At 44.3% G+C, this 21,077-nt stretch overlaps 1 protein-coding gene across 4 annotated transcripts in view; it reads left to right on the top strand.

Annotated features, from left to right (window-relative positions):
- Positions 1-305: 305 nt before the first annotated feature.
- Positions 306-21,077, top strand: part of Cacna2d1 (calcium channel, voltage-dependent, alpha 2/delta subunit 1) — a 419,185-nt gene continuing 398,413 nt past the window's right edge. For all 4 annotated transcript variants that reach the window (XM_013510508.1, XM_013510509.1, XM_005377191.2 and 1 more), the window contains exon 1: positions 306-461. In XM_013510508.1, the coding sequence (XP_013365962.1) occupies positions 424-461 (38 nt within the window). In that variant the 5' untranslated portion in view covers positions 306-423. The remainder of the gene's footprint in view (positions 462-21,077) is intronic.

Consider the following 21,077-nt stretch of genomic DNA (forward strand, 5'->3'; position numbering starts at 1 on the left):
CGCGCGGCGAGGCGCCGGGAAGGGCCGGGAGCGTCCTCCGCTCTCGGGCGGCGCGGGAGAAGCCGAGCCCGGGCGCACCGAGCTGTGCACGCACCGAGTGCGCTGAATCGCCCGTCAGGCCTTCTGGGAGAGCGTTTATTTTGGTTCTTGAAGCTACTTCAAAGCTTCGCAGAGTAGGTTTACTTAAGTGGATGAGTCACTTTAATGCATTTTACATAACAAAAATCAAAGCCCGAGGTGGCCTTCCCGGTGCCCCGCCGCCGCGCCGAGCTGCGCGCTGCCCTTTGTTGGCGAGGCCCGGCCGGGCTGCCCTGCCCCGGCGCGTCTGCTCTTCGCGGGCCGAGCCTGCGGCGAGGGCCTGAGCGCGACCGTGTGCGCCGCCGCCGTGTCGGCGCGGATCAGAGGCTGCACAAGCCCACCCGGATGGGAAGAGCGTCTCAGGTTTCTGTCGCTGATTTACGGTAATGGCCCTCTTCGGATAATCGTCCGTAGAAATGATTGCGAATGCTTTTGGGCACGAAGCGAAAGGGTCAGTGCCATCTGTAGATCTTCGCTGAACTGACAGGTGATCCAACTGGATATTTTTAAACAGCACAAGTGGAAGAATTCCCTGAAGAGGCTTCGCCACTCATTCTTGTTAAGAAACCACACTCTTATTTATTTAATGCTTTCAGTGCTTTTGTAGCTCGGCCTATTAAGGGGGAACTCAAGTGACTGGTGGCTGGTCTCTTCCTGAAGTCACATTCTAAGTGTGCTGGGCTTACGCATTTTGAAAGTGTCGTTTTAAAGAGAATTCGCCCGTAGTGCTGTCGTTCGGGGGAGGCGGCGTTGCACTGGCGAAGAGCAGGCCTTTCTGAGCGCAGCCTGTGCCCCTTGAACGCGCTGGGGTGCGATCTCCGTGTGAAATCCTCACTCTAGAAGGTCGGCAGTGAGGCTTTCCTAAAATAAAGGTAACTAGATTTTCACGGCCAGACACTTACTAGGGATGAGAAACACGTACATGCTGGGCTAAAAGGAGGAGGACGACCCCACCATTTATTTTCTGTGAAGGGATTTGGCTTTCTTTTTAACAATGGAAATACCAGGTATTTTCACATTGTCGAGGCATTATTTCCTGAACAAAGAACAGATTTGGTAGAGCTAGGCCAGCCTCCCATAGGTGCTGTTAGCAATGTTTTTGGATGGCTTTTGCGTCTACTAGTGTTTCCTTGAGAGGTAGCCAAACCGTCTTCTGGGAAGGGAGAAACGACAGGTGACATATGTCCTTGTTAGACTGAGAATAAGTTTTATGAAATTTTTAAAAATGGCATTAATTTCGTCAAAGATGTTGCCGTTTGGTTTTGGAAAGATTTCATTTGTGAGGATAAATCTTTTGGAAAAAAATCAAGTTTATAAAAGCTGGGTAAAAGAATAGTAGCAGTCAGTAAAGGCAAATTAGTATGCCTTTGTGTGTACGTGGATCTGGAGATTAGTAATTTTTTTATTGTTGGCCAACTTATTTTTCAAAAAGTAATAGGAGAAGTTTTATTATCAGAAGAGGGAGAACATGCCATTAACACGCTATCAAATTAATTAGGTACTAATTGAAGTTGGAATGAATTACAATTAGTCATTCTGTTTTCAAAGTGTTAATGATAGAAGGAGGGCTTAAGTTTTATTATAATTAAAGGTAAATAGTGTGTCACTCTAAATAACTGCCTTAATTTTCCACTGTTCAATTTAACAGAAATTTGAATACAGCATATTTTGAATTAAAACAGTTAAACTATTCTAAGAAGTAATACTAAAAACCTGTAGTAGTATTTTTTTCAGACAAAGGAATTTTGGTAACAATTCTTTTTCTGCATTGGATATTTCCTTTGGAAATATTTGTCTCAGTAGGGTGTGACACAAATACGTGATATGGTAGCAACCACCTAATACATATTGGTTGTGTTTTAAATAGAAAATATATCATTTTTATATCCTATTATGCATATATTATTTTGGTGTTTTACAAATGTAGTTTTCAAAAAATACAGCTCTTTTTTCTAGAATTAATTTCTCTGCACATACGTTAGAACACGTCTACTTTAAAATTCAGAATTACGTATATGATAAACAGTACTAATGTTAATTGAAATGTTTTTAATTTTAGAACTTATTCATAAACCAGTTGTTTAAAGCATTGTAGTTGTACTGTTCACGTTAAACTTTTATGTCAGTCCTATTAAAATGGCAATCAGTGAAAAGTAATTGGCTGACAGCTCATTAGTGAATGGAGATTTTTAATATACACTATAGAATGGTGTAAGTATATAACTAACCGATATAGACGTCCACAGAAAAAGCATAAAACCTCGTAAAAGGCTAGTGTTTTGAGTATTATTTACTTAACATACAATTTTCTTTCCATTGTTAGACATATTTGTATTTAAAGGCCACAGAAAAGAAATTTCCATGTATTGTGGCATTGGAATGGCTATCTATTCCATGTGTTAGAGTGACATAGTTATTCTCACTTGAGTTTGGCAATTTCTATTTATGTGCTTTATACTCAAACACAGAGAAATGTGCCTTATAAAAATGGGCTAAAATATTAAATATATGAAAATCCTAAAAAAAATGAACACTAACAAATCTTTTGTTCAGACCTTTAATTTATTCTCATCATCTTGGCCATGTAACACATATTATTCTACAGGTGTATACCTAAACATGAAATGTAAATATATTTTCCGTATGAGTAGTATCATGATGTTAAGTGTGCTGTTGTTACAGGTTGGTATATATGTAGCTATTTGCATTAGCATTCCAATGAGTATTAGGAAGACTGAAATAAATATAATTTTAAAAAATTTGAGGAAAGATACAAGAAGCTGAGCTTATAATTACTTATAAAAAGGAAATAAATGTTCATTATCTTTTTATGGCTTGCATTAATTTTAATTTAACAAATACATATAAAACCAGACTGTAAAGCATGTAGTTCATTTATAAAATAGATATAAACTCATCACTCTTTTACTTCAAAGAAAGCTGCTGGATAGACATCTTTCTGTTATTAATCCAACAATAACAAGAGAAATAATATAACAACCTAGTACTCTTCTAGAGCTTGCAGTTTTTGCAAAGCATAAGCAAATGCAAATTGTGTTTATTCAAATTTGGTATATGCTTTTATAGTGTGTATTCATTAAAAACAACAATGTATTTAGGTTTTCTAAAAAATAATTTAAAAATTTTGCTCACAAAACCTATATTATCTGACTTACGTATTTTGTGGTGCATCATTATATAAAATTTATAGCTAGGGTTTTTCTTCTCTGTTTTTCAATACAGATGCAAATTTCCGAGAAAGTCATCCGTTTTTCTTAATTCGTGCCTTATTTCCTAGTGTGTATCTTCCAGCTGTTTGTAACTTTAAACTGGAGACTTAAGAGGGTAGTATAAAATATATATTTTTGTAACTATGCAACTTGTTAATCTTTTTTAGTGGCTTATGTATTTGGGCATTACCAGCTTTCACATAAGCATTGATAGAATTTTGAAAAAAAGTCAGAATGTATTTCCATATTTCTAGAAAGTACCGTTGAAACACCAGCTTTTCCTCATGTACTCCAGGAGAGCTGTCCGGATGAAGCTGCACACAGCCACTGAGCTGCTTACTGTGAGAGCTCGGTTCCATTATTCCCAGCCCGCGTGTACTTACAGCTTGCAGTGTGCAGCAGACCTGGCGCGTCAGTGCATCCACCCCGCCTCGCATGCATGGGATCTAAGCAGGGCCACGGGCATCCCAAGCCTTTCAAGCAGTTGTTTTTCCATCGCTTGGAGCTGGGCCTCAAAGGCAGCCATGTAGCTTACACTTGATTCACTTTTTCTTTTGTGTGCATTACCACATGAACATGATAGTGTCATATTGTTTATGGCATGGAAAGAAAAAACTGATTCACATGATTGTCAACAGAGTAGTAGGGGTTAGTAGTTTGTGAGCAAAACGGGGTAAAGATGCTGTATTTGCCGTGTTTCCCTTGGGGTCCAAAAGATTAACATTGCATAATTAGATACTTTGTCTAGTTTGTGTACTTACAGTATTCTGTTTAATGGACAGTATTTTGCGTGTGAAGCCATACCTCTATGTGTATATGCATACATATGTGGATTACAAAGAAAGCCTGTGTAAGGTATGTTCATGAACAGGCTTCATGCTAGCATATTTCTGGCAACCCACAACTGTCTTCAATGTTTAAATCTCATTCAGGGTATTTTTATAACACTAGCATTTAAGAGTAATTGTCAAGAGAATGACAGGACCCCTTGTATACAAAAGCAACTTGAAAATGCTCAAATCCTGTAGAGATTAACAGGCTTGGTGCGTAACAGAAAAAAGAAAGACAGATGTGCCATCTTTTAACAAAACAAGGGTAAGGAAAAACTGTTGCGCTCCTATCTTGGGCACCTATTAAGAAGTTGTTTGTCTATTAAACCATTTTACTTTCGCATTTGGATATGCTGTGCTTTGAAATCTGTAAGAAGTACATGTACTTGACAGTGTCATAGTTTTGAAATGAGAACAAACGTGCAGAGGTTTTAGAATCGTATCTGTGAAATATAGACTCAGGTGTTTCTTCTTAGCAATCTGCATCTTTTGAAGTAATTCAGTACAAAAGAATTAGCTTCTCTGGGCAGTCAAAAACGAGTCAAGGAGTGGCTGTTGCTCTTTTCAGTTCTGTCGTTCACTTGTATAGATTCTAACAAGATTATAAACAAAGAAAAGATTGATATTGCGGTCTCAATATACCAGCACACTTTCATTTTTCTGTTCCAGTAATTCAGAATCAGGCTGTTTTATGTAAAGCAATATTTGAAGTTCTCATTGAATATGAATGTGGGATATTTCTGGCTAAATGTTATTTTAACATTTGCTTCTCCTGATTTTTCTTTAACCATATGCTCTGTGGATTAAAAAAATTAGGATACATTTAAAATTCTATATTGTAAGTGGAAGAGAAATTTAAACTAGACATAATGGCAGTGGAAAATAATGGTGTTGGCCATTTCAAAAGCTTCAGTTCAGAGGATAATCTCAGTATCTATTTTAGTTCTTTTTCCTAGGTAATTAAAAATTTATTGTGGTGGTCTCCTGGCAAATGAAGAGACTTAATTCCTGTATTTTCCTATGCAAATAATTAATTCCTAGTTTTTCTTTTGTGCTCCTACATGCATATTATTACCACTAATCATAATTTATAATTTGCACAGAACATGAAGTCTTGTGGGAAAATTTTGGAATTCTTTTCCTGCAGGTAACCATGACCCGACTGTTAGAAGTTATTTTCTTTTATACAGTGGACATTTCCATTTAAGGGAATTTTTGAAGGGATTTTTATACACCGATAAATCTCCAGCACCTAATTGACAGTTCCCTCAAACACGTCAAGCAGTGTAGACAATTGTTTCCTTTGACATTTGCCCACATACTGTGGGGATAATTAGGGGAAGACAGAAAGAGCTAATAAAATTGTTCTTTTCCAAGGTGCACACTGTCAGGCTGTGTAAAAAGCAATGGTTAAACAATAATGCTTTACTTTGAGAGTTAAAAGAGGGAGAGCTCCATACAATGCCAGGGGTCAGGCACACGGGAAGAGCTCTTGTTCTGAAGAAGTGATCCGCAGGCCCCTGTGGTGTGCCTGCTGTGAGAGGGAGGTCCAGAAATGAGGAAGAAAGGCAGTCCTCAATGGCACAAGGTGAAGATGCACATTAAAGACGCTAAAGGTAGTTGCTTGTTTTCCTGTTTTCTTCTTTTTTCCCCATCTCCTGTGTGAGCATAGTTGTACTTGAAATGCTGTTCACCAAGCATTATATTCATTTTTCGAGCTGAACTCTTCAGACATGGAAATAAACCTTTGGGAGTAATGACAATAAAATTGTCAAGATCTATACAAAGTACTTAAACATCCTTACTTTTAAAATAATACCCTGGAGAAATGGTTCATTGGGTAAGAAAAATTAGTGTTATATTTTACTAAAAGCTTAGGTGCTAATTACGAAGAATGAAATTCTGTTAGTAATTTTTTCATTAGATTACAAGAAATGCAATAACTTGCAGATAGGCAGGCTTCTAGTAGCATACTATTTAGACCTTAGAGTAAATAACACAACTCATTTTGAGAAACAGTTTTAATTTACTATCTCTTTTAACGTCTCTCACTTCAGATACTTTTAACAAATATAATTTAATTCAACAGTTCATCCAATTATTATTATTCAGTGAGAATTATGGGTTGTGCTGAGCTATATTGTGAAAAGACAGATTGAAGAAGTGAGTTTGTCTCCATGCGGTGCAGCCATAAGTCCAAGCTGAGCATGAGCACTGATATATCAAAGCATGAACAAGGAGAAGCTACAGCGTTAGTTAAAAAAGCATGATCTAAAGAAAGCTGGTCTGCTCTGGGTTAGGCATGGACCTTGAGAATGGGAAGGAATGCTGATGGGCTCCTTGGCTTGGTCCTGGGTTTCTGCTGGGATCCTGAAAGAGTGGATTTTGAATCACAGGAGGAAGAATATGCATTAATGAGGGACACGTTGTGGCAGAGGCGATGAGAGTAGTTAGTAAACTGGTGCACTGTCTGCTGAGCAAGACATGCTTATGGTCTAAAACGGAAGCGTGGCCCTGAGAAAGAAGGCAGACTGGTGCATACTGGAGAAGGGAATTTCAGGCCTTGGTGGGTGTGGGATTTGGGAATCAAGAAGAGAAAAGTTGGAGTTGATGCTAGTCTCTGACTGATAGATCATGTGTCATTAGACTTTGTAAACTAGAGAACACAGTAGGAATCCAGGCTGCTGTAGGGGTTGGGGTGGTGGGCGCATTGCTGGATATTCTGAGTTCGCAGTGTCTTGTACCTGTGTGTTAGGACTCTGCATCTGAGGGTGTGTGGAGGTGCACTCAGAAAGCAATGGCCCTGAAGCCTGGACGAGGCTGCATTCATTTACTCAGTATCCTCTATGTAGGCACTGTGAGTTGCAAAAGAAGAGCCTTGATCTACAGTTTGATGCTGCAGAGAAATGAAACAGATGGCCCCATTAAGGGTGTCATCCAGCCAGGGACACAGCAGAGCAGTCTCAGCAGTGGCAGAGCAGAAGCAGGTTTCAGTGGCTCAAGGAGTTGAATGAAATTGAGAACAAGGAGATGGCCGATGCAGATCATTCTTCGAAGAATGTGGTAATAGGAGAAAAGTGAGAGATAGCCAATTCAGAGTAATAACAGTTATATTAGGCCACTTGAGATTAGAGATAGAGGAACATTACAGACCCTCTTAAACCAAAAGGGACGTCTTTGTAAATGGTGGAGCTGGATGACTGCTCCTGGAAGTGGAGGCCACGGTTGTGCCAGTCACTGCACAAAAGGCTAACACCACCACCCGGTCACCTCCGCTTCTTTGCTTGTCATCTCCTGTCTGGTTTTTCTGTGAATTGGTTTTATCTGTGCTCCAGTACCTGAGGTATTAAATGGTTGTAACGGGATGTGTTTTCTGTATTGCACCTTGATTGAACTTGTGCAGAAGTTTAGACAAAATTGTAGCCTCCCAAAGAAATTGGCTTGGGAGTCCTTAGATAGGCCAGGTGGCCATCAATATAGCCCAGTCCGCTGTGAGCAGGAGTTGGAATTTGGAAAACAGACTCTGGTTGCCTGGCCTGGACTGCTTTTCTAAATCTGGTCTGATCTCAGAAGGAAGTAGTAGCGTTACTTCCCTAGCTGCAAAAGGCCAGCGGCTGTTACTGCTGGTAGTGGAAGAGGCAGGCAGTTCCTGGAAGAAGGTGTTGGGGTGGGGAGCTTGTGGGGAGCTTGTGCAGAGCTAAGCAAGTATTACCAGAGGGGAGATTTGAGCTTATCAGAGGGAGTAGACCAAATGGCAGAGAGATGAAAGTGATGAAGGAGGTGATGATTGATGGGTGAATGTTCTGATAGAGGCAGGTGAGGAGGAATCAAGACTAAACACAGTGTCTGACAAAGTAACTTCTGAAATATAAAAGAGCCTTGAGAATTGAAGCAGATGGTTGGAACACAGGATAGACACAAGTTTAATTTACTGGAGATGTTTTCGGAGGAATGTTCCAAATTATGTATTCCATTCTCAAGAAGGAATGACATGACTCAAAAATGTACACACACAGATATTAGTAATATTCACATTTTGAGATGCATGAACTAGAGGCTTTTATTTTTGGTACTTGGTAATAGCAGGATCCCAGTTCATCAGCATGCTCTCTTTGGACATGGCCACATTGCTTCTCCCTTGTCCTTACGTTTCATTTACCCCTTCCTTAGGAGACACAGCATCTTGAAGATGCATGCAATTTTACATAATGTCATTAGATTTTATAGATGCATATACTAATGGACAAAAGATGTTACAGTAATAACCCTGAAAAGGGAACAAATAAAAGAACAGATAGCTCCTGTCTTTGGCAGTTTAACGTCATTTATTTATGAACCTTCAGGGAGGTTGTGGTAGTTAACTGCCTTTTTTAGGGTGGCCCCGCATGTCCAGTCTTCAGCAATTTGAGCTGAAAGATTCTTGTCAAGGAAACACAGTAATAAACCTGATGAGGTACGGGATCGCTGGCGGAGAGAGTGCTCCTGCAGGGCATGGTTGTCAGCCCTTCCTGAGGCCTCTTAGGTCTCCTGAAGATCTAGGAACTACTGGCAGCTGCCTGCACAATTTCCTGAGGCTCCGAGATGAGTGAATGAATGAATGAATGAGTGAGTGGTTAGGCTCACTCATGCCAGCAGATCTAAGAATCAGTCTTGATCTAATTGGTCCTACTGCACTGTGGAAAAACCACCCTTGTGGTTTGTGGCAAGAGATGAAAAGAGTTTGAGTTGGGCTATTTATTTCCCTTTTGTGACTTTGCCCTCTCTCTCTCTTTCTCTTTGTCTCTGTCTCTCTCTCCACCACATTGGTAAAGAGTTTATTGGAGCTAATTTTGATGTCTCTGTCTGCAGATCTGAACACTAATAATGACTATGAATCACCCTTTGATTATTATAATTGTGCTTTCTGACATTTGTGCACTCCTGTATATGCCAGGCTCTGTGAATGAAGTAATACCCTGCATATTTTTAATCCACCTAACCTTTAAGCCAGTCCTCTATGCTGTCTTATTATTTTGTGTTTCTTAGATGAGAAAACTGAAATTTACAGCATAAAGAACTTCTCTGAATGCTCTTAGGAGCAAGATTCAATGCTGTGCACTTGATTCTGAATCCCTGGTAACCCTCCGGCTGCTGTTGCCTTTTTTTGGTGCTTGGAAGTTTTAGTGCTTGTTTCCTTACCTGGCTGCAGATCCTCACGAGGACACTGGGGAAGGCACGGAGTCAGTCTCAGGGGCAGCAGAGCTAACCTGAGCCTCAGTTTCTCTGCTTGCAGAAGCATGGCAGTGTTATTCGTGCCCCTGCATCACAGTTGCACCATGGGGAATCAAGGGAGCGACAGTGTGGGGTCCTTGAAGGGCTGCTTACTGCCCAGGCGCTATTACGTGTGCTTCGTGTGGCTTCTCTGCCTCTGAGAGACCGTGAACTGATGGCCATGGTTTAGTGAAATGGGTTATTGTGTGAAAATGTCCTTGGGCCATGAGAAACACTGGAAGTGAGTGGAGGGAATGAATGCTTAGCAGACCTCACAGATGTGTGTGCCTTTCATCCTGTGAGGGAGATGAAGGGGAAGGTGCGTGGAGTGCAGTGACCAGCGTAGAAGCATTTGTCTCCAGGTTGAGGGCAGAGTCGAGGTCTTAAAAAGGACCAGGAAGAAAGCGCAACCCCCAAGGGGTCTGCGGGGGTTCATTCTGACATTGCAGCTGGCACCTGTTGGAGGAGCACTATGCCAGGGGAGGGTGAATCTATTTTAAAAGCCGTAACTTTGCCACTGATAACCTCTCATTGTGCAGGATGTGAGCTTCCAGCCTCAAAACAGAATACTTGAAAGTTAAGACAGCAGTCTGTCCGTGATGTTTATACAGCGGAGTCCAGACTTCCCTGCAGCCTCAGCAGTGAATAGCGACATCGAGACCAGTTGCATTTTTTAAACAACCCAACACAGAAGTCAGCACAAACCTGTCAAGAGCAGCTCCAGATGAAGCTGGGCATGGTGGCCCAGGTGTGTAATCCCAGCGCTCGGCAACTGAGGCAGGAGGATCGCCATGAGTTTGAAACCAGCCTGAACGATGTAGTTCAAGGTCAGCCTGAACTACATAGTGAGACCCTGTCTCAAAAAATGAAAAGAGCAGAAAAACCAGTGTTCCTTTGACTCACCAGGTGATGGAGGTCTCACTTGTGGAACCTCGTCCCTTCACTGTTCAGTGAGTTGAGCTTTTCATAATCATTATTCCCTTCTTAGCAGAAGGGAGGCACTTAACATATCTGGTGTAAATTTTGATTTGATTTGAGGAGAAAGAAGTGCTTTGGATTTAGCTCTGCATTGATACCTTGAGGAGGAAGAACAACTTGATGAGCACAGGGGCAGTGCGGAGCCAGTTGCCTTCTCACGGCAGTGGTTCTGACATTTGCCACAGAAAGGAACGTGTAAAATTCTTATGATGTTTGTCACTTTCAAAATACCAACCCTTCTCACCACGTTATATTAGAATTGACTTAAATTTGCATCTGCCAAATGTTAGGAGACTCCGGCAGGCACAAGGGCTGCAGGAAGCCCAAGGTGGCAGCACGACCAGGGTGTGTGGATTGCTGTAAATTAAACGCACTGAATGCTTCGCTGCGTCCCAAACACCTGATTTTCCTGTCCCAATAAACGTAGAGATTGGAATTAATTTTCATGAGGCAAAATTTTATTGTGCATGTGTAGCTCAGTTCCCAGGGGACTAATACATGGGTACAAAGGTCTACCAGTGAGTAATTGTTGAAAATTTATATTAATCCTCAATGGTAATAAATAAACATAAGGGAATGGTAACTCATCACAGGGCAAACCATGCATGATAATTTGATGAGATCATTCATCTCCTTAAATTATCGAATGTGACACAACCTGTCTGTGTGGTGTCTACAAGCCAGCTGAGTCCCTGGGTGTCAATGACCGTGACAAAGGGCCTGGAGCCTTGGATTTGGTCCTGCCCCGTCTGGATTTTTCCACAAGTGAAGTAGATGGTCTCCTGCGTTCTGGTCAGACAGTACACAGAGGGATCTGAAACTTGGGTAAATGGGCTGCCTGGGATCTGTATTTTTTCTGCCTTCTGTTTCTTGTGCACTCCTACCCCAAATGCTGAGAAACACAGAGCTTTACACATAAATATCACAGTGAAAGTAATACAAAATGCACAGGAAATTACAGTTATTATAAAAAATGAATACAATATGCACATGGATTCAGATGTCTTACACGTATATCAGATATCATAGGCATGCAGAGGCTATCTCACACAGATATCTTCTACACGTAGGGTAAATCTCTAAAATGCACATTTAACCCGTAGAAAACCTAAAGATGTTTTGTACTAACCAGAGCCCCTCCATGCACACGGAGGACCGTTAATTGCATTAGGGTTGATCAAGTTATCAAAGTGGTTGAGATGCATAAGGATAGTTTTTAATGTTTTCATTCTGCACTTCCACACCTTCCACGCGTTGGTTCCCTGTTGAACTACTTGACCCCCAGATGCGAGGGCTGCTGACAGGCAGTTTAGTAACGCTGGAGCCATCCTAGTTTGGTTCTGGAGTTCAGACGTCTAAAGGGTGGAAGGTTAGGACTTGATTTAGATTAATGGCTTCCTGTGGCACAGCCTGTGGGGTTTTGGAGAGTTAACTTCCTAGAGTTTCACCTTCCTGCGGGTAAAAGAGTTTCACCCTGCATATGTAAGGCAAATGATGGAGCATAAACGGGAGGCCATCAGGTATTTGCCTGGGTACTTGTAGAGTTTACTGAGTTCACTGAACGAGAAGAGTAGACAATGCTAGGTCTCTTTTATCTTTTTTTATTCTCACGTGGAGCATTTTCTTGCAGTTCTAATGCACTCTGGAGCAATCTGTGGAGACGATGAAGGGTATTTTCTTTAAACAATCTCCTGAGTCTTTGATTTCAGCAGATTAGCCCGCTGGGATGACTGTGCCCTGGATGGGCAGAGGCAGGGGAGGCCAAGTGAGGAAACAGCACCCAGCCCGCTCCTTGCCTCGTGAGACGGAGTCTAGGATTGCTCTTGCTGTGTGCTGGGGCTTTTGTCGGAGGGTGAGTGCTGCATCACAGGAAGAAGTGGCGGATGGGGTCAGCTACCAGCTGGACCCGAACTTCTCCATTTACCAGATCAGAGCGGACTCCTGAGCAGGTCCTCAGGTCTCCTGCGTTTCCAGTGCGTGTAGATGTGGGGCCCGCGGGGTCAGCAGCGCTGCCTCCTGAACTGTGTGTTCACAGTTTGTGCTGTGCGTGCGTACGGACTTCCGATTCAACCAGCTGGCTCGGAGGTGGGCCTGGAGGCCTCTCTAACCAGGCCTCCTCGCCTGTACCACAGGGCAGCAGCACACGAGAGAGACATTTGTGAGTTCTGCTCAGTGGGGTTCATGGCCACTACCATGCTAGGGGTGCAGAGAGGTGAATTCCTTCCTACCTTCTCGTGGCTGGGACAAACTACTTGACACCCACAGGTTAAAGGAGGAGAGGCTTCTTCTGGCTCACAGTTGGTAGAGGTTCCAGTCCATAGTTGGCGGCTCCAAGGCAGAGGGGCATCGCAGAAGGGCCTGGAAGGTAGAAAGCAGGCTGGGTATTTAGCTGTATCTCCAGCCCACGTCCACAGTGACCCACCTCCTCACATGAGGCTTCCCCTCCCAACACCACACCCAGCCGTGGACCACAGTGGAATAATCCAGTCCCACACATCAGTGATCCACTCACCTCCCCAAGCTCCACCTGTGAGCCCGTGAGGCTCTGGGGGGACACCGCGGTACGAACTGTCCCTTAGATGCTGTTGAACACGGGGGTTTAATTCTCTAGTGAATTTGGGTAGTGAGATAAAAGTGTGTATTCAAAGCTCAGCTCTGCATTTGTTGGATGAGTAACTTGAGCAGATTCTGTCTTCCTGTTGCTAAAACTTTGTAGGGGTCTGCCGAGGAGTAAAAATGGTAATGGCTGGGTGTGGTGGTGCCACCTTATCATCCCAGCATTCTGGGAAGCTGTGGCAGGAGAAACACAAGTTCCAATTCCACAGGGACAAATTAGTGGGACCCTGTCTCAAAGTAAAAACTAAAAGGGCTGGGATGTAGCCCAGTGATAGAGCTCCTAGAGACTCAATACCCAGTACTGAAAAAAGTAAAAAAATGTAAGAGTTCCTGTCACTTCTCGGTCTGGGCTAAGAGGAGGGGTGGTGAAAACGCTGGCTCATGGGAAGCACTGCAGCCGGAAGCCCTGGGCCGGTGCGAGCTGATGGGAGGCAGGAGAGTGGGTGGACTGCGTGTTTGCTCCCCACACAGGGAAGTGTGAGCTCTGCTGGCCGTGCACAGTGAGCATGAACCCAGGACCTTGGCAGCCTGGCCTCCCACGGCCGCCGCCCAGCGCCGCCTCAGAAACCCGGTCTTCCGCCCGTGATCACTGTGCATGTGTGTGCTGACCAGCAAGTAGATCTTTCTTGGTAGCTGGGAATTCCAGGGCCTGTTACCAAACAGGTCACCCTCTCTCCCCGACCCTGTTTTAGTTTCCTCTCTTGTGATCTCTCTGGGAAAAAAAGAGGAATCAAAATATGTCCTGTACAGGTACAAATTCCCTGTGATGAATGTGATCATTATGTAGATCTAAAATGTACCAATAAACTTCATTGAAAAAAACCTTGTACGCAATACAGTAACTGCCATACTGTGTGTAACATAGCATAAGTCCTCTTTATCCTCTCAGCTGAGCAGCAAATACATCATCATAGGTTACATGGAATCATAAGTGGATATCCTGAAATTTCTAGAGCAGAATACAAACTGGGTACAGGGTGCTGCTTCAGACACTGGCCCTCAGTTGTCAGGCAGAGTGTGGAGGGGAGCTGCTGGGCGATGTGGACGTGTGGAAGAGGCCTGTGCAGGGTGCTCTGCTGCGGCCCCGCGGTGACCGAGGACCAGTTCCACTCCTGAGGTGAACTCAGAGAACCTGGCCGAGCTGCTGGGTCCTCAGCCTCGGAGCAGACGTGCTGGGAGACCAGCGCCTGACCACCAGCTTAAGGGCCGGCAACTCAAACACACCAGACAGCTCTATAGAGGCATTGTGTTACAAAATACATCAATGAAATGAGCCCTAGGTTTAACATTCGGTGATATGAATTCATTTACTTAGGTTGGGTGGGGATTTTCTGTGTGCTGTGATCCTACTACAAACTTAATGGCTTGAAATCACATAGGTTTGCTGTGATGAGACTCACTGTCACATGTTATTGTGTGTCTGTCATTCCATGAGTTCCCCAGTGAGAGGTCCTAGTGAGGCTTTTGCAGCCCTGGGGGTTGAACCCAGGGCCTTGTGCACATGAGGCAAGCACTCTACACTGAGCTGCATCCGCAGTCCCTAGTATTTTATTTCAGGACAGGATACTGTTAAGTTCCCTAAGCTGGCCTTGAACTTGAGTTCCTCACTCAGGCATTACTCCCCAGTGGCTGAGAGTGCAGGTGAGCGCCACAGTGCTGGCCATGGTGAACCTTCGGCCGGGCGCTCACACGGTACGGGTGACTGGCCTGCATCAGGGCCCCGTGGCTGTCGAGGCCCTGTGACAGGTGCGCTCACGCCCACAGCTGCTGCTTCAGTGAGCAAGAACATCTGCTGCTTCCCTTCCTGTTGCTCTTTTGAGCACCACCACCCATTAAGCGAGGCGAACCCTTTGAAGGAACTCAAAATCCAGCGGTTTGGCCTCCTTGTTACCTCATCATTGTCATATAAGACACCCTGATCTTGGGGCATCCCCCTCCGTCCCCAGCCCCAGCCAGGGATGGATCCAGGAGCTGTCTCCGAGTCCACTGACTGTGGGCTGTGTTACTAGACAAGCGCTGTAAATGCGGCGAAGAACCAGAAAGTGGGGACGTTCGTTGCTTTGCACTGCAGATGTTCACCCACCTAGGCCTTACTTGGTGAGTGGCGTGGTGTGCTTGGGTGCCGTCTGTCCGTCCTGTGGAAAGGAAATCCCAGTGGCGCGGTAACGGGTCCTTAGGAAAGTCATCATAGTGAGCTAGCGGAACGTACCCCCTCTTGCAAAGAGGGATTCTCTGTGCTGTGGTGTAGGCCAGTTCACACTGCACCGCCGGTCGACACAGAAAGTTAACAGCTCCTCAGAAATGTGAAGGACGGGATATTTCCAGATGAAGGTTAGAGTACGTGTCTGTCCTGGGATCTTGTGCACTTTCCTGCCTGTAGACACCAAGCAATTCTCTAAGTCCCCATCTGCACCGGCCCTTTATGGACAGGGGCTCTGTAACCTTTGCTGCTCTAAAAGAGCGCCTGTGCCTCCCTTCAGCCACAGAATTAGGGGAATAACTATGGCTTCTGCTTTTCAAAGCAAACAGTGCTCAAGTGTCGGGTGCTCAGTGAATTACCCTGAAGGGAGGGTTCCCTTGCTGTGCCCTCTGCACCTTTTCACTTGCTTATCTTAGTTGAGTTGTTATGTGCTCATGATCAGGAGTTGAACACAGGGCCTTGTGCAGCCATGGCCAGGGCTGCACCTCTGCGCTACCCACCCCTCCACACACACTTCGTTTTCAGAGTCCTGCTTCTTACTTGATTTGTTCAGGATTTGTCTTCTTACACCTCGAGCACTAATTAATTTGCTAACACCTGGGGACAGCTCTGGCCAGAGTAATTTTCTAAGTCCGTGCTATTCACACCAGCAGTCCTGTAGGAGCAGGGTTGGTTTATTTTGTAAGTTTCATATCCATGGCACACATATATTGTTGTGAAATGCCATGGAAATCAATGAACGGAAAATGAAATTTAAAAAGATGTACAAAATATAAACCTTAGTTTTAAATAATGAGATTCAACAGGCGCAAAATGACTTTTCCTGAATATCACAAAGTGTCCAAACACTTTTAAATTTCTGTTCTTTCTGGTGCTTGGGTAGAAACCGGCCACACCCTGGCAGGGTCTGCAGAAATTGAGCACGGCTAGGTGTTTAAGATATTTAAATTGCTGGTTTTTTCCTCAGTTTGAAATAGCATTAAAAAACCAACATGGGAGCGTTTCACGTTCCGCAGTTTCACACTGGAGCAGGCGCGACACCTAGCTCATCTCCTAGCTCAGGTGTGTGGGCAGCACAGGCCGTTCCGTAAAGCAGCCGCCATCATCTGATTTGAACTGAGCCTCATATTTGATGATCACGTGCTGCAGCTTCTAAATGGAACTGTACATTATTTATAAGCAAATTTGGCCTTTAGAACATCTACTTTTCGCCGTGAGCTAAAGACACTTACTGTGAGCAGAGTGATTGTTTGGATACTGCCAGCCAGGGGAGGGCAGCCTGCTAGTGCGAAGGTAGCTGCTCCCTTCTGAGGGAGTCCAGCATGATTTGCGTGGAGTAAAAAGCAGATGCATGCAAGACTGTTACTCGCCAGAGAACTGACGTTCAAAGGTCAAGGTAAAAATCATTTTAAGACTTACCTAGGGCAGGTAGAATCTTTACTGTACATACTTCAAAAAAATCTACGTGAAGTATATTTGGCCTGTACGCTGAGGCTATGTACACCTCTCCATTGATATCTCAGATCCCATAGTGTTGGGCAGGTATAAAAATAGCAAGGTATAAAAATATGACAGTTTTGACTGTTTTGAAACACACCTAAAATCAAACAATACATTCATGCACAAGGCAGTTAAGTTTTCAATGAACGGACTGTGGTTCATCCTTGGTTCAAGCATTTGCCTAGCCTGGAGTGAGAATTGCAGGGTCTTCCTGTCTTGTGGACCCCAATTTCTTCGCAGGCATTTCTGCACTTTGGAAATGAAGTTGACTTTTTTGACATAGCACATTTCTCTTTTCTTTTTCCTAGTTGTTTGGGGATTTTTCTGATAACCAGTTGCCAGACATTTTACATTGCATGTGGGATTTTACTTAAGAAAATGGAGACAGATTCTGTTTTATGAACAAGCGAGTACAAGATTATCTGCTTTTAAAAAACAAGTCTTCCTCTGCAGTCCCTTTTGAATGATACCTGTCACTGTACACTTACTCCTGAACAATTGTCTCAAGAACCTCTATAGAAGTTTTCCACACTGTTGAGCTAAACTTGTTTCCTAGAAAATCAGAGTTATGTACCTTAAGGCTCTCTTGAGGGGTTCTTATTGTGCTCTTTAGCTGATCTCTTAAACCTAATTGAAGTAAACTATGTCTTTTATAAAGATACTGCATCTCCCAGATAATAGTTGGGATGTTATATCGAGAAGTAGATTCCAGTAATAACAGTCTGCACAGACTCTTGCTTACCTTCCCAGAGTAGCTGTTCTCTTCTAAGAGATCTTCTGGATAAACTCACAAAATACTTTATTGATAACTTCTCTTATAGCCTCATGGATCTCACACAGTAAAAATTATTGTTATTTTTCTGTGGTTTGAAAATCTTCAAGCAAGAGAAGATGCAATGTAGAGTACTACCATGCCCATAATACAGAAATCTACTGAAATTCTACCAGTAGAAATCGTTCCATACCTTGTAAACCATAATAGTTAATTATAGCAATAAAATATTCATTATTGTTGCACTTTATGTGCCGGTCTTTTAAAGTGTGTTGGCAAGATGACCTTTAAGTGTTAATATTTTAATTTAATTTATACAATTTGACCAAAAATACATTTGTGAACATTTGGACCTGGATGTCATTGTCTTGTAAACTTCACATCTAAAAATTGAGTGCTGTCTTTGTGACTGGCTTTGGCTGAGGGTTGGCCAGGCCAACCTGGCCAGGGTGGGATCTACAATATCCTATATCTTGTAGGATCTACAGGATCCTATAGGGTATATGGATCTACAACTAGGCAAAGCATGTTTAAAAAGTACATATGGAAGAGGTACCAGGACCCTCACTGCATCAAGGAGATGTTTCTGGCTAGGTCGCTTGTCTCTGAACTGCCTCTAGGCTCTTAACAGTCAACCACAGGCAGTGCTGGAACAGAAAATTCTTTGGGATATTCTTCCTCGACCCTGATCAACCACCTTTCCAACCAGACTGGAATTAGGCGCATTTGTGCATCTGTGTTGTGATCCATTCTGAGCCATCCCTACGTCTGGATGAGCATCTTTAGAGGAGAGCCAAGAGCACTGCTCTTAGCATTGTAAAGATGGTCACCAGTTGCGAGGAAGTTGGCTGTGTCTGTCTTCCCAGCCTCCCTATCTCTGTGGTACTGCATCCTCCCTGGGTGGTGAGTGCACATGAGCTTCCGTGGCTGCTCAGGCCCCTGTCCGCACAGACTATTCCTCCACTGAGCACCCCACTCCTGGAAATAGTTCAAGGTGACTCAGCCTTCGAAGCACATTCGGAAGCAGACTCTTCTAGAGGCACCATTTGGAGGGAGTTTGTTCACACACGTGTGTCCATGCAGTGAGCATTTACGTGCAGACTGTGTTTCTAGAGAGGGTTTTTCTCTGGTTCTGTCTGAGCTGTATCTGCAGCCACCAAGTAGGCCCGGAAGAGGCCCTTCTGGGACGTGTGCCTGTGCATATCGGTGCAGTGGTGTCTTGGCATGGAGGGGGCATGTTTTCCAAGAAGTGTTCCTAGGGGTTTCCCCTCCCAAACCTCAGTTACCGTCTCCTTAGAATGGCAGGTTCTCTTCTACAGAAAAGTCATCATTTTCTGTTAGTGTCAGTGGCACATAATACAGCAGTTGTACAAAAACGCCGAGTGTGGCCACCCAAGAACTCTCTGCAAATGGATATGTAATAAAGTTTCACAATCAGATCTCTGTGTGTTAGATTGAGCGTTAGGGTGGGGAGACCAGGCTGTTTGATGGATGCAGTATCTAATTTAGTTTTACATTTTAGAGGTGCCAGGAAGGTACTGTAAAGGCTTGCCATTTGCATTTCTGGCCAGTCCTTGATTTCTGAAATTCGGTGTGATAAACGCTAGACTGTTTTATTTTACTTTTATAGTATTGTTTGTACTTCATAGCAATTACTGTTCGGAGATAATCCATAATTACGATGTTTGACATGATAGAAAAAAACATATCAGAGAAGCATGACCAAAAAGAACTATTAAGGTTTATTAAAATACGCCATGGGAGGGTATTACCACAGGGGATTTAATACAAAAACACTGATTTTCCCACAAAACAGAAGGCAGGACTTCCTGACCCCAACACTGTTGGGGTTGGGACCCCAAAGCTCTGGGACATGGGCTCCGCCTTGCACAGAGAGAGATGTTTAGTAGGAACCCGACCTCTGCCAGTGCCCCAGGAGCGATCTTCCCGAGTCCTGACGGTGTCTCGCCCAGACAGGCTCACCCTGAATAGGATCCTCCCGTCTGCGTTTGTACTTGAGTATAGATCCCCATTTGAATTCACACAACAAAACTGACTCACGCCCAGGGTGTCTACTTCAGGCTCTCTCCCTCAGTGCTGGTGTGGGGCATTTGGATATGTGTCGTCAGTAAGTTTTATTCACTGATTCCTTGTAACAAGTGAGCTTTTAAAACAGGTACACTGGTTAGTTCAGAATATTTTCTAGATTACCTAGTTAAGCCTAGCTCTTGGCTTGGCAGGAAGGGTAGTTATGTAACATGCAGTCTAGGGGATAGGGTGAAATCCCAGTTCCTGGAGTTCGGTGCACTTCCTGCAGCAAGAGTGCAGAGAGAACCAGGTCTTTCGCAGGAGGGCACAGCTCTGTGTGCTTCCCTGCTGGGTCTTGCACGGAAATGAGCCGATCTGTCCTGCGCTTGCACCGAGGTGTAAAGTGCTTTGTAGACGCCAAAGGCTGGCTGCTGCCACGTGCCTGTGGGTGCACAGCCATTAAAAGGGAAAGGAGCCAGCCAGCTCAGGAGGGTGTGGCCTCACCTGGGAAGGCCAGGCAGCAAAGGGATGAAGATTTTCTTGGCTGAGAGGGCGCCATTGTGTCAGAGGGGACAGTTATGGAGATCCCCAAACAGTAAGGGCGCTGTGGGACGAACAACGTCCTCGGGAGCGTTCTTTGCAACAGTGTTCTGTCTTGTACCTGGCTGTGAAATTTCACAGGGCTGGCTGAGAGGAGGCACCAAAATTACCTGGGTTGGTATGAAAAGAAAACCAGTGCATCTGCTCATGAGTTTTATCCGTACGTGGGGCATTTGCTCTTTGCAAGTCAGGTCACTAACAAGAGAGACAACACAGAGTGGTGTGGAGTAGAAAGAGCCGCCCTGGCCCGCAGTCTGAGCTGGATAGCAAGTAGATGGAGACCTGAGTCTCGGCCCCAGGACAGGCCTCCCGCTTTATTCTATGGAAATGTCATTTTGCTGCATCTTTCTCTTCCACCTGCAAGGAACAGGACGGTCTTTCACCTCCAGTTAGACTCAGTGGGGTGCAGAGTGCTCAGAACTGTTCTGCGCTCATCCATCAGGGGAGTGAGAAAGGCCCACTGTTCTCTTTCAGTGTGGCTTCTCCACGAAGCCTGTCTGAGAAACAGCATTTAATCTGCAAAATAATGTATTGCATTCTCCCTCACTGCAAGATCTAGTGCTTCCGTAGGTTGGTCTTTGGGTGGGTACTCGGTATTCCTGTAGGAACGGCCTCTGCCTTCCCCTTCTTGACCACACAGTGCCTCCTTCCTGCTCACCAGCGCTTTACTGCACGCTTCTCTCCTCACCCTCGTGTTGGACAGCGTGGTGTGCTCTTGGCTTCCGCCTGCTGTCGGCCTCACTGTGGACACTGCCCTTTCACACTCAGGTGTCCGGGTTTCCCCGCAGATGCCATGTCCCAGTGCCAGGCTGGCTCAGAGTACGGAGGTTTGCTTTGTTTTCTGTAGTCTGCTTTGGGGAGGACAGAGGATGCATTATTAATGTGTATAGGCAGCCCAGGTAGACATGGGTATTTATCACCTTCGGTACATAGTGTTCACCATAGTTGTATTAATAATAGAGCATGGTTGAGAGACTTTCCCCCCTTTGTGTCCA

This window comes from Chinchilla lanigera, unplaced genomic scaffold (assembly GCF_000276665.1).
Source record: "Chinchilla lanigera isolate Chin_1 unplaced genomic scaffold, ChiLan1.0 scaffold00009, whole genome shotgun sequence".
NCBI lineage: Eukaryota > Metazoa > Chordata > Mammalia > Rodentia > Chinchillidae > Chinchilla > Chinchilla lanigera.